We start from the raw sequence: 17,947 nt of genomic DNA, 5'->3' as shown, positions 1-17,947 counted from the left end.
CATCCCTGGAGGTGTTAAGGAAACCTGTGGCCATGGCACTTCGGGCCACGGTGGTGTTGGGTTGACAGTTTGAGTCAATGATATTAGAGGTCTTTTCCAACCCAAACATTTCTGTGGTTCTGTGATCATGGACTGGCATCCCAAGAGCAGGAACCTACCTGCTGCAAACCTCTTCTTGATGAGGGAGAAGCGGTAGCCGGCGCCAACAAGCTCAATGTCACAGCTGGACAGCGTGCTCCCCTCACTGGTGAACTGCACAGCCAGGGGAGCTGGGGTGCTGGGCCCCTCTGAGAGCTGGAACCTGGCCAGCAGCGACCCCACACCTGCAAGTTAAAATCCCCCACAAAAGCTTTACAAGCCAGGGCCAGATTTGCCACCAAAGGCAATTAGGTGCCCAAAGTGCCACGAGTGAAGCTTGCTCCCACAGTTGTACCTGACCCAGTAGCACCCCTGGGAAGGACTTGAGCCCAGTTCCCTCACTGGAAATTAGGAAAAATTTCTTGACTGCAAGAGCAGTCAGACATTGGAACAGGCTGCCCAGGGAGGTGGTGGAGTCACCATCCCTGGAGGTGTTCAAGAAATGTGTAGACATGTCACCTAGGGCAAGGTTTAGTGGGTATGATGCCTTTGGGTTGATGGTTGGACTTGATGATCTTAGAGACTTTTTCCAACCAGAACAACTCTATGATTCTCCCTCATCAGATTTTCACTTTTCAGACATCCCAGCAATATGAAGCAGATGAGCTACAGGGATGAAATGACTCATGGGAGGCTGCTATCCGCACAATGGAGACACACCGCCTCAGCCTTCAGGCACAGAGAGGGTCAATGGAGCAAAGCACTTGGCAAACCACCACATCCAAATCCAGCATGCCAAAATGATTGGCAAAGAAGCACCAGTGGCACCTATCCCTGCTTTTCAAAGCTCTTTGCTCCCAGCTGTCAACAGCATCCTGCCCTGGCAGGCACCAGCAGGAATCTGTGTGTCTGGGCTTGTGTGCAGGCAGGAGAAATGAGTCACATTTAAGTATTCCGAGTTAATAACTTGAAGGATTACCTCCATTTTCTGACTTCTGGGAGATATCAGGGATCTTCCACAGTATCCTTTGCTGCTCAGCATTCCTAAAAACACAGAAGAGCATTTCTGTAGAGAACAAGAAACTGTGAAGGACTCACTTGAATTTAGCTAAAATGATGCCTGGGTTGAGGGGAACAGCTCTGGTGTTGCTTTTCAGAGCTGCAGTTCCAGGAGCTTGGCTTTGGGTTTGAGATGAGCAGAAAAAGACTGGAATTGCATTGCAATGGGGCACTTGTTGCCATGGTTTAGTTAATTAGATGGTGTTGGGTGATAGGTTGGACTCAATGATCTTGAAGGTCTAGTTAATTCTATTCTATTCTATTCTAAGTTCAACCAGGGCATGTGTAGGGTCCTGCATCTGAGGAGGAATAACTCCCTGCATCAGTACAGGTGAGGGGTGACCTGCTGGGAATCAGCTCTGTGGTGAAAGACCTGGGAATGCTAGTGGGCAAGTTCCCCATCAGCCAGCAATGTGCCCTCACAGCAAGTAAGGGAATGGTCTCCTGGGGTGGATGGAGAAGAGTGTGGCCAGTGAATCAAGGGAGGTTCTTCTCTCCTTCTACTCTACCCTAGGGAGGACACATCTGGAGTCCTGGCTCCAGTTCTGGGCTCCCCAGTTCAAGGGAAACAAGGAACTACTGGAGAGAGTCCAGTGGAAGCTATAAAGATGCTGAGGGACCTGGAGCATCTCTGTGAGAAGGAAAGGCTGAGAGACCTGGGGCTGTTGAGCCTGGAGAAGAGCAGCCTCAGAGGGAATCTGCTCAGTGCTCAGCAAGAGCTAAAGGACATTTTGGGGCAAGAGGATGTGACCAGACTCTTTTTGGTGGTGACCAGTGACAGCATGAGGGGCAATGGGCACAAACTGGAACCCAGGAGGTTCCTTCTAAACAGGAAGAGAAACTTATTTGGTGTGAGGGTGCTGGAGCCCTGGAGCAGGCTGCCCAGAGAGGCTGTGGAGTCTCCTTGTCAGGAGAGCTTCCAAACCCAGATGGCCATTGTGATCCTGAACAAGCTGCTGTGGGTGCCCCCCTGCTTCAGCACAGGGGTTGGACTGGATGATCTCCAACCCCCACTATGCTGAGGTTCTGTAACAGAACTGGGGCAGTGGGGCTGGGCCGTGCCCTGCTTCCTGTCCTGCCCGTGCTTATGGCAGCAACAGCAGTGCATTTAGCTGTCCAACAAATGACTAGACGTGGCACTTCAGGACGTGGTCATGGAAGTGCTGGGTAGAAGGCTGGGCTTGATGATCTTACAGGTCCTTTCCAACATTAATGATTCTATCCCTCTGAGCACCGGATTAAAGTAACCAAACCCCACAAAATAAGGCTTGTTATTCTGCTGCCTACAGAATGGGTTCAGCTCTACTTGCTTGTGGGCATGCCAAACAATAAAACATCAGAGCAGGGTTACATGGTTCTTCCTGCAAGAGAAGGACAGGTTTGGGTACACAATATGTCCCAGCCCCACCCACAGACATGTCCTCAGAACAATCCCAGGGAGGTTGTGGATGGATGCCCCCTTCCTGGAGGTGCTCAAGGCCAGGATGAATGAAGCCTTGAGCAGCCTGGTCCAGTGGGAAGTGTCCCTGCCCATGGCAGGGTGTTGGAACTGAATGATCTTGAAGTTCCTTTCCAACCCAAATCTACAAATCCCAGCAGAACTGACTTAGGCAGGAACAGAGCTAGCTCATTGTGGGGTGAGCAGTTCCTACCAGACAGCAGGAGGAAGCACAGCTTGAAGTTTGTTTACTCCTCCATCGACAGGGACAAGGAACTGGACGTTGTTTAGAGCTACCGGGGCGGTCATTGCCTCTGTGTTGTATTTGTAGTCGATGCGAAGGTCAGTGCTTGCAGGGTCACACCGCCAGCTCACTGCAAGGTTTAATGGAGTAGACTGAATACCCTGGGCAGATACCTTCCAAAATGACAGAAAAAACATTTAGTTTCCATAGGGGTGAAGGGACAAATCCCATTTTACAAGACGTAGTCATTGCATTTTGTTTCAGAGGTGGCCAGCAGGTGGAGAGAGGGGATTCTACCACTCCACTCTGGTGAGATTTCACTTGGAGTACTGTGTCCTGCTAGGGGACCCCCAACACAAGAGAGGAATGGACCTGCTGCAGCAGGTCCAGAGGAGGCTGGAGAACTCTGGGGACAGGTTGAGAGAGTTGGGGTTGTTCAGCCTGGAGAAGAGATGGCTCCAGGGTGACCTTGTAACTACACTTCAATATCTGAAGGGGACCTACAGGAAGGCTGGGGAGGGACTGTTCAGAAGGCCCTTGTGGTGACAGGATATGGGCAATGGTTTGAATCTGTAGCAGGGGAGATTTAGGTTAGACATCAGGAGAAAATTCTTACAGTGAGAGTGGTGAAATACTGGAACAGGCTGCCCAGGGATGTGTTGAGGCCCTATCCCTGAAGACATTCAAGCTCAGATTTGATGTGGCCTTGGCCAGCTTGATCTATTTAGAGGTGTCCCTGATGACTGCAGGGAGGTTGGACAAAGATGACCTTTGAGGATCCCTTACTCCAACCTGACACAACCTGGTCCCCTCACAGAACCTTTGTATTGGGCTCAAAACCAAGCAATCTAGTGACATACAGAAGGGACTAGCAGGACAACATGTCCCCACCTCACCTTATCTCCACTCTGCACTAAAGAAATGCCAGCTGTTACATGGTCTAAGTTCAACTCACACATTTTATTTTTAGCACAGATGTATCTCACAAGAAAACCAACCCCTACCTGGTATTTGAGCATGTCCACGTTGTAATAGGTGGCTTGTGGTTTCTGTTCTGATACCTTCTTCAGGTGAGTCATCAGATTTGGCATGTTGACCCAGAACTCCTTCGTGTTGGCATCACTCTGTGTGTTATCACTGCACAAAGAGAATTAACCCTTCCTGAGAACCATCTCAGCAGAAGAAAGCTTTTCTGCAAAGCTTGCAAGGCAGTGGCATCAGCTGGGAAATCAGTTAATCCCACACTTTGAGAAGCACAGAATTACAGAATGGTTTGGATTGGAAAAGACCTCTCAGATTATCCAGTCCAACCATTAACCCACCACAGCCCTTAAACCATGTCCTGAAGTGCCATGGCCACTCATTTCTTGAATGCCTACAGGGACAGAGACTTCACCATCTCCCTGGGCAAACTACTCCAATGTATTCTAAGTACTGCCACACTTCCACACGTTTCTGGCTTGTCCTCAGATACCTCCAGGGAGGTACAACAGTTGCAAGCTGTAGGTCATCTCATTTTGCAGAGAAGAGGTCTAATGAGCAGGGAGGCACAATCCAAACATGCCACATCAAAGGACTTGTTCTTCTGGTGTTGCCTCTCTGCCTAACAAAGGGACTGCTCTCAGAGGGAGCACTCCAGCAAATATTTAAGGGTTTAGAACTGTAGAATCACAGAGTCATTTTTTGTTGCAAGAGACCTTCATGATCATCAGATCCAACCATTAACCCAGCACTGCCAGGTCACCACTAAACCGTGGCCCTCAACACCACATCTACACAGCTTTGAAGCCCTCCAGGGATAGGGGCTCCACCCCTGCCCTGGGCAGCCTGAGTCAGGCCTTGATATCCCTCAAGGAGAAGAAAATGTTCTTCATGTCCAACCTAAACTTCCCCTGGCACAACTTGAGGTTGTTCTCTCTTGTCCTCTCACTTGTTCCTTGGGAGAAGACACCAACCCTCACCTGGCTCCAACCTCCTTTTAAGAAGTTGTAGAAAGCCACATGGTCTCCCCTCATCCTCCTTTTCTCCAGGCTGAACAACCCCAGTTCACTCAGCTGCTCCTCACAAGACTCATCTCTAGACCCTTCACCAGCTTTGTTGCCCTTCTTTTTACATGCTTCAGCACCAGCTTGAGTGTTACCTTTCCAAAGCCAAGTCAGCCTCCCAGGGAAGATACCTTGGCCTATGTGGTTTTCCAAAGCACTCTATGTTTGTTGCCCACAGAGGTGGTAGAAGCCCCATGCCTGAAACCATCCCAGGTCAGGTTGTTTGGGGCTCTGAGCAACCTGCTCTAATTGCAGGTGTCCCTGCTGACTGCAGAGGGGGTGGACTTGATGACCTTTAAAGGTCCCTTCCCACCCAAAGCCCTGTGTAATTGTATGATTTTTCTGGCAACTGTTTTTGCTGTGGGATGCAGATGAGGTGGCTCTTACCAGCAGAGGAGCTGTGGGTTTGGCAGGACGTGCTCCAGCCTGTTGTAGTTCAGGATGCGGAAGGTGAGCACCGCCGGGATGGGGTTGTTGGCAAAGTGCCTGGTGATGCCCGCTGGGAATGACAGCACCATCTCCCCTGTGATCTTCACAATGCACCTGCAGTGCCCAACACAGAGACCAAGGTGGGAGGAAAAGGGGACAGGGCTTCAAAATGCAGCAGAAAAGGAGAGGGTTTGCAGCAGGGATGGTGTAGTGGCAGCCCCCCTCTTCCCACCCATCGGAGCAGTGGAACAACATTCATGTGGTCTTCAACCAGAGTATGCTGAAACAGCCTCAAAGGCTGGCAACCTGCTAAGAGTTGGGACAGACACTGGAACAGGTTGCCCAGGGAAGTTGTGGATGTCCCCTCCCTGGAGGTGTTCAAGGCCAAGTTGGATGAGGCCTTGAGCTACCTGCTCTAGTGGGAGGTGTCCCTGCCCATCATCTTTAAGGTCCCTTCCAGCCCAAACCATTCCACAATTCTATGCGATGCTCATGGTGATGTCCCAGGACCAGGCTGACCTTGGAGCCTCACCTTGTGCTATGTACTGACACCCCAGCAAGCACCTCCTTTTCTCCTCCCCATCCCTCTAAATGCTCACCAAACCCTCCACAGCACCCCAAGCCTGTCTTAACAGGATCACAGAACGGTAGGCATTGGAAGGGACCTCTGGAGATCATTGAATCCAACCCCTCTGCCAAGGAAGGGTCACCTGAAGAAGGTCAGGAACATGTACAGGTGGGTTTTGAATTTCTCCAGAGATAGAGACACCACCACTTCTCTTGCTCCAGTGCTCTGTCACCCTTAAATGAGAGAAGTTCCTCCTCACATTTAGATTGAACTTGTTATGTTCCAGCTTGTGCCCATTACTCCTTGTCCTGTCACTGGGCATCACTCAAAAAAGCCTGGCCTCTCCCTCCTGACACCCACCCTTGAAGTGTTGATCATCATTAGAATCATAGAATTGTCAGGGTTGGAAGGGACCTCAAGGATCATTTAGTTCCAACCCCCTTGCTATGGGCAGGGACATCTCACACAAGATCAGGTTGCTCAGAGCCACACCCAGCCTAGCCTTAAAAACCTCTAGGGATGAGGCTTCTACCACCTCCCTGGGCAACCTGTTCCAGTGTCTCACCATCCTCATGGTGATGAGATCCTGCTCAGTCTTCTCTTTTCCAAGACTAAGAAGCCCCAGTTCTCTCAGTCTTTCCTCATCACAGAGATGTTCCAGACCTCTCACCATCTTTGTAGACCTTTGCTGTAGCCTCTCCAGCAAGTCCCTGTCCTTGAACAGGGGAGCCCAATGGAGTCAAGAACTGGACACAGTCCTCCAGCTGTGGTCTCACCAGGCCAGAATAGAGGGAGAGAAGAACCTCCCTCAACCTGCTAGCCACACACTTCTTCATGCACCCCAGGATGCCACTGGCCTTCTTGGCTACAATGGCCCGTTGCTGACTCATGGCCATCCTGTCGTCTCCCAGGTTTTTTATCCAGAGCTGCTCTCCAACAGCTCATTGTCCCACCTGTGCTGCTCCACAGTGTTGATCTTCCCCAGATGCAGGAGTTGACACTTGCCCTTTTTGAATTTAAATAGATGTCACCCCAGCCAGCTCTCCAGCCTGTCCAGGTCCAGGAGCTCCCCACACCAACACCCAGCCCTGCTTTGGCCAGCACCTACTTGTTGGGGTCAGCCCCTTTGAAGTATGCGTTGACGGTTTCGGTGAAGGCGGCTGCGACAGGCAGGGTGTCCTGTGCCCCCATGGTGAGGGGGCTGGGTCCCCTTGATGAGCCTGCAACAGAGCAAAACTCTCCAGTTCTTATGTGCAGAGATGAAAGGGCACCAATCCCCACCACTACTCCCACAAACTGGAGTAAGGGGGTGCTCCCCAAGACCCCCAGCTTAGCTTTATGGGTGAAGAATAAAAACCAAAACAACCCAAGCTTTGGATGGAGCTTTGAAAATGTTATCTTGCCCCTCCCCAAAGGAAAGCAAGCAAAAAAAAAATCATGGAGGAGCCCCAGCCACAAGCAGCATGCAGGGCAGTGGGACCCCCTCAGCATGGCTCCGGAGGGGCTGCCAGAGGCAGGCTTTGCATGACAGTTTTTGCAGTAGGATTTTGGGCCCCACCAAGAGGGGCTGGGGAGGCTCCTTGTCCCCTGGCTGGAGAGCTCAGGCTGCCCATGGGAAGTTGGGAACCCTGAGCTCCTGCCTGTGGGCATCCAAAGCTGTGGGAACCTCTGTGATCCCTGGCACACTCCTCCTTCCTGGTAGAACCCCCACATGGCTGCTCACCGCCCAAGACCACAGGGGCAAATCTGCAAAGAGTCATCTGGGATTCAGAGTCACAGAGTGGTAGTGGTTGGAAGGGAGCTCTGGAGATCATGGACTCCAACCCGCCTGCCAAAGGACTGACCACACAGATGGGTCACACATCCAGGTGGGTCTTCAGAGTCTCCAAAGAACTCCACAACCTCTCTGGGCAGCTTGTTCCAGGGCTCCAGCACTCTCACACCAAAGAGAGTTCTCCTTCTGTTCAGGTTTAACCTGTTTGTGCCCATTGCCCCACATACTGTCTCTGGGTACCACTGAGAAGAGTCTGGTCCCATCTTCTTGCCTCCCACAGATCCTTCAGCTCTTACTGAGCATTGAGCAGATGCCCTCTCAGGTTGCCCTTCTGCAAGGCTCAACAGCCCCAGGTCTCTCAGCCTTTCCCTCACAGAGATGCTCCAGGCCCTGCAGCATCTTTGGAGCCTCCCCTGGACTCTCTCCAGTAGTTCCCTGTCTCTCTTGAACTGGGAAGCCCAGAACTGAACACAATTCTCCAGCGGTGGGACTCTGAGTACAAAAGCACTAGAGATGGTGGTTTTCTTATCCTTTGGTTTATTTAGATGATGAAAAACAAGGAGGAAAAGTTTCCTTTGGTCATGCTGTGCATCCTTGGATAAATAATTAATCCCTGGATGAAATAATTCTTCCCTGTATGGTCCCATGCAGGTTTCCCCTTGCTGGCCAGGAGTATCTATCCCAGATAATTTTGGGGATGAAAGTATCACTGCAAGAAGCCTTGGACATGCTGAAAACACAGCATGAGGGACAATATACAGTTCCTTGCACCCACCACCAAGAGAAGAGTGAGGAGGGGCTGTTGCTATGGCAAATCTCTTGCCAAAAGATCAGCCTGAGGTCAGTACCTCATCACCCACCTTATGTAGAAGGCACTGATCCCTCAGCCACCCAAAAAAAAGTCCCCAGGAAGTCACCACCCATGCTCTGTCACTCTACCTTATCTTTTTCTACAATGCATCATTTTCAAACCTCTTTTCCATCAGGTTAAGCACAAAGATTATTTTGCCCCAAAGCAGCTGAAAAAGGAGTATCAAAGCCTCTGGAGGGGCAGCTCAGTCTGACACTCCCTTACTCACAGAATCATTTCAGTTGGAAAAAAGTTCTAAAAACATCAGTCCAACACTACCATGGCCATTAAACCATGTTCCAGCCTCTTCTCACCAGACGTTTTCTCCAGACCCTTCACCAGCTTTGTTGCCCTGCTCTGGACAAGCTCCAGCACCCAGGATTTGAGATGTGGTCTCATCAGCACCCAGTACAGGGAGACAATAATTTCCCTGCTCCTGCTGGCCATACTATCACTGATCCAGGCCAGGATGCCGGTGGCCTTCTTGGCCACCTGGGCACACACTGGTTCATCTTCAGCTGGCTGTTGACCAAAACCCCCAGGTCCTTTTTGGCCTGGCAGCTTTCCAACCACTGTGCCCCAAGCCTGAAGCCTTCATGGGGTTGTTGTGACCCAAGTGCAGGACCCAGCACTTGGCTTTGTTGAACCTCATCCCATTGGCCTTGACCCATTGATCCAGCCTGTCCAGCGCCCTCTGCAGAGCCTTTCTACCTTCAACCCACCCAATCTGGTGCCATCTGCAAACTTACCGAGGATGCACTCAATCCCCACATCCAGGTCACTGATAAAGAAATTAAACCAGACTCCATCTGCAGGGTCTGAAGCAGGGAGGTGAAAGGGGCCATTCATTCAGCCCAGGGTATTGCTTGGAGCACGCAAGCGTGTGCCAGCCTCAGCTGAAGATTCAGTTCCAGCCTGGGGAAGGGCAGCACCTCCACAGGCAGTGAGGTGAAGAGGGGACAGCAAAGCAACTGAGTAAAATGCAGCATGGTTTTGGTGAGCTCCTTCTTCTATTCTCAACAATCATCCCTTCCCTTCTTTATCCTCTGCTTCCCTCCACAGCCCTGCTGCCTGCTGCCTTTGCACCTCCATCTATGCAGCTTGCTATGGGTTTGCAGTGATGTATGGTAAGGCTCTGGCTTGCTGCTGCAAATTTGGTGTGACTTTGGGTGAAGGAAATCAGGGTTCATAATGTCTCTGGGGAAAAACTCTTCTGTCACACAATCACTATGACTGAAGAAGACATTTAAGATCAAGTCCAACCCTTACCTAACTCTACCAGGGCAAATACTACACCATATCATTGATCACTATATCTAGGAGACTTTTAAATACAACCATAGATGGAGATTCAACCACTACTCGGGGTGGCCTGGGCCAGGCTTTGACAACCCTTTTGGGGAAGAAATTGATCTTCATTTCTAACCTAAACCTCCCCATGGGCAATTTGAGGTAATTTGCTATTGTCTATTGCTTGTTCCTTGGGAGAAGAGACCAACACCTACCTGGCTCCACCCCCTCAGCCTCCTTTTCTCCAGGCTGAACCACCCCAGTTCCCTCAGCCACTATCAGTGGTCCATGTGTCCCAGATTACAAGACAGACCCAGCATCCCACCTACACACAACAAAGCCATCACACCACACCCACATTTATTACCCTAATGACCCCAGGGATTCAGTGTGCCCACTTCTGGGACACAACACTGAGCCACGCATCAAGGACTCAGGAAACATTCCGTTCCAGAGCAGACACTTCACATCAGCACCAGCCACACATGAAGGCACAAGGCAGCTCCCCAAACCCACGCTGCAGCCCCTGGCTGGGTGGCAGAGGGGACATGCAGGGCCATGGGACAGCTCCACAGATTGGCAGGGTGATTTTGTAATCAACTCTTCCCATAGACACCACTGGTGGGGTAGCAGGGAGTGCATCCTTGTTCCCCAAACCCAGAATAACCACCCACCCACCACATCACAGAATCCAAGCATGGGATCATCCATGGAGATCATCCAGTCCAGCCCCCCTGCACCAAACCCAGCCAGCTGTAGTGGGATATTCTCATCCCATCCACACGGAAATACAGATGAGATGCAAACCTATCAGTGCAGGCTGACTATAGAGGGGTGAAAACTGGAGGTATCACCCCAGAAGACCTTCTGCTTATTAAGCTTATCTCAGCAGGGAAGGTGAGAGGAAGGTCTTTCAGCCATCCAGCAGCAGCAAAGCCCACAATCCTTGGAAGTACAATCATCATTCTTTGGAAAAGAAGCAACAAATCCACACACACTCCAACTGCAGCCAGGTTTAGCCTCAACCCTGCCCAAAGCATCAAACAAGGGTCTAGTGCCTCTCATACCAATGTGTCTTTTCCCTGACCACCCATCTCTTATTTCTTCCACCATTTCTCTTCCACCATTCTCCAGAGTCAAAATGTTCTATGTTCAAGAACAAAGCAGCTCAGCTCACGTATCTCCATTTCCAGGTTCAGCTAGCCTTTGAAAGTCTGAGTTCATCTCAGCAGCAACAAAGCCTCCTCCATGTTTCTAATCTGACTCGGAATAATAACCATGTGGATGCAGTTGGCATTCAGGGTCCTCATTTCCCTCTGCTCTTCCCTCATGATCCTGCATCTTCATCTCTTAATGGCTTCAGAGACTGAACAGCTTTGGAAAGGAAAATTTTAATGTAAAAAGCCAAAGTCTATTTTAAGCCTCAGAATTCATTTCCAGAAGCTTGAGAGACAAGCTGAATTACTGTGGCACGCCTCCACCAGGAACCTGCCTTTGCAGCGACTGCTTCAGAAAGCATTTTTAGAGCCTTCATCTTGGCAAAATGACCTGATCACACTGGAGAAAGGAAAAGAAATCCACTTTAGAGAGCTTGGGATCCAAACATAAGCAGCACAAGAGGTTCGTTTGCCTTACTTTTCTCTACACAAGGGTGGAAAACAGAGATATGGAGCAAGGCCGTCTGAGGACCAGTGATCCTGTTACCCAGGAGAACAGCACCAAAGCTGCACCACATCTTTTCACACACAACCTACCCCAGGTTCTGCAAATTCATGAATCATAGCACGAGAAAGATCATTCCTCTTCACAGAATCCCAGCATGCTGGGGGTTGGAAAGCACCTCTGGAGATCATATAGTCCACTCCCCCTGCTAAAGCAGGGGCACCTACAGCAGCTTGCCCACCATCACAATGGCCAGCTGGGTTTGGAAGATCTCCAGAGAAGGAAACTCCACAACCTCTCTGGGCAGCCTGCTCCAGGGCTTCAGCACCCTCACAACAAAGAAGTTTCTCCTCCTGCTCAGATGGAACCTCCTAGGTTCCAGTTTGTGCCCATTGCCCCTTGTCCTGTTACTGGCCACCACTGAGAAGAGTCTGGCCCCTTTTCTGGCCTTCCATGTCCTGAGTCATAGATACCAAGCTCAGCAGATCTTCTTTTACCTCTAGAGATGATCACTGAAGTTTAGCTTTGGATTTTTTTCAAATTGGATTCAAAGATTTAGTTCTAGATCAGGAAACCCAGTGTGTGGAAGTACAACAGCTCCTTCCTGGGATGAAAAATGAACTCTTGCAGCCCTGCTGCCCTGGACAAACCCACCCTACCCCAACTCCAGAGCATTCACGCTGCCAGAACGATGCAGAAGAATCAAATATCCTATTAAACCCCCATTAATACCCAAATCCACAAGAAAAGTCCCAAATTCTAGACACAATCGCAGTGCTGAGGAAGAGGAGGAGAAGGCAACACAGAGCAGGGGGTTGCTGGGAATGCGCAGTGCCAGGGTATGTGGACAGGGTGAAAAAGCTCCAAGATGGTGGCTGCAACCCAGCCTCATCCAGCACAGCCCTCACCAGCCCTGCCATGCCCTGTGCAGCTCTTCCCAAAGCTCCAGGCAGGTTGTTGGCACCTGATGAAGGAAACTCTGCAAAGGTTTTTTTTGCTGGGAACAGCAGAACTGCATGGAGGGTCAGGAGGAAGCAGTTCCTCCATGGTCTCCTCCCAGGCTGAAGCCAGGAGCTGCCTTTAAAGCAGGGACCATCACAGTATCACAGTATCACTTAGGTTGGAAAGGACCTTGAGGATCATCGAGTCCAACCTATCAACACAGACCCCATGCCTAGACCATGGCACCAAGTGCCACGTCCAATCTCCCCTTGAACACCTCCAGGGTCGATGACTCAACCACCTCCCTGAGCAACCCGTTCCAATGACGAATTACTCGCTCGGTGAAGAACTTCCTCCTCACCTCTAGTCTAAACCTCAGAGCAAAGATCCTGGAGCCCAGCAGCTCTAGCTGATGAAAAGTTAAGAATCATGGAATCACAGAATTGTTTTGATTGGAAAAGACCTTTGAGACCACTAAGCCTAACTATTAACTCAGCACTACCAGATCACCACTAAACCACATCCCTCAGCACCACATATCAGCAGCTCTGAAACTTCTCCAGGGGTGGGAACTCCACCACTGCCCTGTTCCAGTCCTTGACGAACCTTTCCATGAACAAATTGCTCCTCATGTCCAACCTAAACCTCCCCAGGCACAACTTAAGGCCTTTTCCTCCAAAGCCTCAGGGCTCTTGGAGCAGGGTGGCCATCCAGTCACACATACGTCTGCCCTCTCTGAGGAGTGGTGCTGCTCAGAGAAGCTGCCATCCACCCCAAAACAAGCTCTCCTCACCCCCACATCCTCCCCAAAGCACCTTCTCACCAGTGAGGGACCCCAAAACCTGCAATGCCTCCTACCAGCCATCCCAGCAGCACAACCTGGTGGCATTTCAGCTCTGCTTGCTGGTGCTACCAGCACTCTCCCAACCTCTTGCTGTGGAAAAAAAACTGGTGGAGATGAGGAAGAAGCTCTGGTTTGGCCAAGAACCCATCATCACCCTCTGGTTTTTAATTAATTGTACTGTGTCACAGCCTACATAAGGAGCAGCTGGCAAGGGAGAGTAGAAAGAAGCCCTGGTTGACAGAGTCAAGTTCTTCGGCAGTGCAAGCGGCTTCGCTCTCTGGTTTTCACCGCAGTCTCAGTGAAGATTTGGTTGGGGTTGGGATTGGTTGGGTTGTTTTTGTAGGAAATGAAGAGGCAAATGGATCGTGAGGATGGAATTACAGAATGGTAGAGGTTGGAAAGGACCTCTGGAGATCATCTAGTCCAACCCACCCTGCTAAAGCAGGTTGATATGTGGCACAAATCCAAAATGGTTCTGGGTTGAACTTGTGATGTCACCTTAGTAGACACTGAATTTGGCAGGGAAAAGCCAGACTGGAGAAGCCTTTGGAGGAAACCCCGGGAATCAGAGAGCAAGAGCAAGGGGGAGCAAGGTGGTTACCAGGTGGTGCTGTGCACTACTTACCTTCGAAAGTCAAATAAAACTTTCCTCTGTCAAACCAAACGAGGGAAGGCTGTTCATTCTCTGTATGGCCGGGAGTTGAAGCGGGATGGGAAAGGTTAAGGAGAGGGAAGAGAGAAGGACACAAGTGTGAGTCAAAGAGCAGGTCATTTATCTCGCTACAGGGAAGGGGCGAGGCGCTGCAAGCTGTTCACGTGCAAGGAAAAGGTGAGGGGAGGCTCTGAAACTCTGGGGGGTTTTTGGTTTAGGAAACAGAAAGCAGAAAGCAAAAGCTATGGAAGCCCAGATGGAAGACTGGTTTTGCCTGCCTGGGAAGGATTTTTGGGAGTGTTCCCTTTTTGTGTGTGTGTGATCCAAAGAAGAGAATTCTTGGCTCATGCATTCTGTTATCAGACTCTAATCCCCCTGGTTTTGCTCCTCTTCAGCTCTGGTGAGACCTCTGCCACACCACCGAGTGTCCCGCCGGTGGGACGCTGTACCCATGCCACACCAGCGTGCAAAACTCGGTGACAGTGACACATAGGTGTTGTTCTGTTGTGTTCCAGGATGTAACACTTGCAGATAAACAGACACAAGCACATAGAGCAGGAGGTGCCTAACTGGAATGTCATAGGATGCTTTGGGTTGGAAGGGACCTTAAAGATCATCTTGTTCCAACCCCCCTGCAATAAACAGGGATGCCTCCAACTAGATCCTAGAATAGTTTGGATTGGGACCTTATAGATCGTCTAGTTCCAATCCTGCTGCCACAGGCAGGGACACCTTCCACTAGACCAGGTTGCTCAAGGCCTTCTCCTTTCCTTTCACAACCACCAGCTCCCTGCACTCACATTGCTTCCAAAGCCACTTTAGACACCAGGTAATGCTGCAATAACTCGGGTGGAGCGGGATGAAAAATGAACCCTTTGGGCTTCAGCAGGTGAAGATCTTTCACCTCACTGTCCCTTTTTTTTTTTTTATGACTGAGAAACTGTCATGCAAGGTGCTGCGAGTGGTGGGTGCCAGGGCTCGGGGTGCCCACAGCCACCAAGCTCCAAAGGCAGATGAGTCGAAGGTGCCCAGGCTTTGTACAGTACCTGCGGGCATCTCACAGTGCCTTTCAAACGCGGGCAGTTTGTCAATAAAAGCATCATCTTCTGATAACACAAGCAGAAAAAACACCAAAAAAGGGGAAGAAAGCAGAAAAGAATGAAACAAACAAAAAAACCCAACCCCAAACAAACAGCCACCAAAAAACCCCAAACCACAAATCCCAACCGAGACCAAGCAGCACGCTGCGGCAACAGGAAGAAGACAGAGTAGGGCTTTGAAGGAGGGAGATGATGGAAGGGGCACTGACACAGAAAGAACAGCTCCTTTCTTTGCAATCAATTGTTCAAAATGCACAGGAGACCACACCAAAAGCAAACCAGACCAGCACAGAGGACAAGTACACCAAAGAAGTCTTCTACGTGCTCATGGACAAACTCCCTTGGACTTTGCCACAGGGGACAGAAGACAGAATCACAGAATGGGAGGGGTTGGAAGAGACCTCTGGATATCATCCAATCCAACCTCCCTGCCAAGGCAAGTTCACCTAGAGAAGATCACACAGAAACATGCCCAGGTGGGTTTGGAATGTCTCCAGAGATGGAGACTCCCACCACTTCTCTGGGCAACCTGTACCAGTGTTCCACCACCCTTAAATCAAAGGTGGAGAGTGAGGTGGAACCAGACCCAGTGGCAAGCTGAGGGCTGTGGGCAGCCCCAGACTAGTTGGTGTGTCCCGGCCCTGTGGTGGTCACATCAGACCCTCAGTGTTCCCCAACCCACTGCCATGCATACAGACCTTCCTTGCTCCTAAGCCCTGCACTCCTTACATCTCATCTTTTCCTCTTTTGATCTGAAAACCCCAGGAATTACATTTCTCTCTCCTCCTCTATGGGGTTCAGCCTGGTGCATGCATGGTCACCCAGCACTGGGTCAGCAGTGCTGCAGCCAGCTTAGTAGGGACAATGAGAAGATGCTTGGGCTTTCCCAGAGCAGCTCCCAAACTCCATCTGCCTCTCCATGTGGCTTTTCCCAGGCCAAATCCTGGCAATGCGGCACACACCACTTGGTTTGCACAGAGCTGGAAATGCAAAACCTCAGCCTGGGTCTCCTTCTCCTAGCTGCCCCATTTAGTGTCCCTCTACCAAAAGGTGACCCCAGAGCCCATGTTTTGGGTTCCACTTTAAGGAAATCCCTCTGGGAGAGAGTAGGAGGTGCTGGTTTCACAGTGGGCACAGCTTCTTGCCCACCCCCCTCCCCACCCTCCCCCAGCCACATCAGCCCTGTTGCTCACAGTGCGTAGGTCAAAAAACATTGAGTAGAATATTTTGTTCATAAAAATATACATTAGAGAGAAAAAAACCAGAACTTCCAAACAAGAGCCTAAGGGACCCACCACTGCTCAGCCCACAGGAGCAGCAAGCCGCCCCATTTCACAGTCACCTCCCCCAGCCTCCTGAAGCCCCCATGACCATCTCTGTACTCAGCCTGGCTGCTCCCCTCCACCAAAATCATGTTTACCACCACAGCACCCTTGGCCATCATGCCCACAGGCACCGGTTGAAGCCACCACCAGCCCCAGGGGTGGGCTGCAGGACCATGGGCACAGACAGGACCAAAAGCCAACACACTAGGGATGCTCAGGGCTGACCAGCCCCTTGCTGAAGATGCATTTCAGTTTCCAGCAGCATGCTGTGACGGTGACCAACAGCCGGCGAACAGGTACAGGCATCTACAACACCTCCAAAGTGAAGCAAACAACAGGATGGAGACGCAGGTTGGAGACTCCAGCAAACCTACAGAGGGGTTGGGTGCCCACCAACACCATAGGGACAACACCCACAGCATGGCTCAGGCCACCTTATCATCTTCCAGTCAGCAAAGGTGGTGTTGGGGTGGTGATACTGCTGCTCCCCATGGCTTATAAGGTGACAGCTGGTGGGAAGTGCAGCCAGGACTGTGGCTGAGCACACGTGAGGACCAGCAAGGTTTGGGTTATTGCAGGCTTGGGGTTTCAGCTCCCTCCACAGAGTCCATCTGCCAGCCTGTGCCAGCCATGCCTTGCAAAGCTCCTTCCCCACCATGCAAACCAGGTGTGCTCATCACAAAAGACATGGAAAGGAAAGAAAGAAAAAAAGGAGGAGAGGTGTTCCTGGGAGATGATGGAACTGTGGGGAGCAACGATGGGATGGCAGGGATGGTGGAGGAGGGAGCGCTGGCAGCCAGGACAGAGGGGACGGGGAGGGACAGAGTAGGAGGGCACAGGAGGTCCCAGCACATAGAGCCTGGGAGCTGCCAGACACTTTATTTGCTTGTCTTGTCTCAAGCCCCAGAAGCTGTTGGGGTTTGGAAAACCCTTATTTTTCAGACTACTCCTCCAAAAGAAAACTGCAGCACTTTGGTCTGGTCTAGGACATCAAGCTAACAGTTTGGAAGAGCTTTCTTCCAAGACCCCATTTCCTGCTACCACTTTAATGAGAAATAAGAATTTAAGACAAAGAGATTCCAATTAGTTGTCTCCCAGATCCCAAGGGTCTGGCTTCCAGCCCCCTTCCCTTCAAGTAGAAGCATCCCTCCCCCCTTATTTTGACCAAATGTATAGACCATAAGCACATCTTAGAATGCCTTAGGTGGGATAGGATCTTTCAAGGTCATAGAACACAGAATGGTTTGGGTTAGAAAAGACCTTAAAGATGATCTAGTTCCAACCCCCCTGCCATGGGCAGGGACACCTTCCACTGGACCAGGTGGCTCAAGGCCTCATCCAACCTGGCCTTGAACACCTCCAGGGAGGGATCACCTAGTCCCATATTTCCACAGTGAACAGGAACTTCTTCAATTAGACCTAGATATATCTCCTTTGGTGACAACCTCTGCCTTCACCAAACCGTTCTTTTTCACACCATTTACAGATGCCCCCCCAAAACATCTTCCCTAGCAGCATCACCTTCATGACCTCTCCACCCTTCAAATCCCTCTTTGCATTTAAGAACCTGGTGGATGTTGATGAAGGTGAACGCAAAGAACCACCTAACAAATGACAAGGTCCTTTTAAGGAGGTTTGAGAGGTAGG

General features: G+C 50.7%; 1 protein-coding gene across 12 annotated transcripts in view; it reads right to left on the bottom strand.

Moving 5' to 3' along the window:
* Positions 1 to 17,947, bottom strand: part of SGIP1 (SH3GL interacting endocytic adaptor 1) — an 85,318-nt gene that overhangs the window by 8,366 nt on the left and 59,005 nt on the right. For 8 of the 12 annotated variants that reach the window (XM_068140851.1, XM_068140852.1, XM_068140850.1 and 5 more), the window contains 7 exons: positions 13,849 to 13,908; positions 6,970 to 7,081; positions 5,252 to 5,407; positions 3,824 to 3,956; positions 2,790 to 2,992; positions 1,058 to 1,122; positions 159 to 323 (listed from right to left, as the gene is read on the bottom strand). In XM_068140851.1, coding sequence (XP_067996952.1) covers positions 159 to 323; positions 1,058 to 1,122; positions 2,790 to 2,992; positions 3,824 to 3,956; positions 5,252 to 5,407; positions 6,970 to 7,081; positions 13,849 to 13,908 — 894 coding nt within the window. The remainder of the gene's footprint in view (positions 1 to 158; positions 324 to 1,057; positions 1,123 to 2,789; positions 2,993 to 3,823; positions 3,957 to 5,251; positions 5,408 to 6,969; positions 7,082 to 13,848; positions 13,909 to 17,947) is intronic. The other 4 variants (XM_068140856.1, XM_068140860.1, XM_068140858.1 and 1 more) reach the window with 1 other exon arrangement.

This window comes from Melanerpes formicivorus, unplaced genomic scaffold (assembly GCF_026170545.1).
Source record: "Melanerpes formicivorus ecotype bairdi unplaced genomic scaffold, bMelFor1.0.p_v2 SCAF_7, whole genome shotgun sequence".
Classification (NCBI taxonomy): Eukaryota; Metazoa; Chordata; class Aves; order Piciformes; family Picidae; genus Melanerpes; species Melanerpes formicivorus.
The sequence above is the reverse complement of the archived record's forward strand: the minus strand, read 5'-3'. Positions and strand labels throughout refer to the sequence as shown.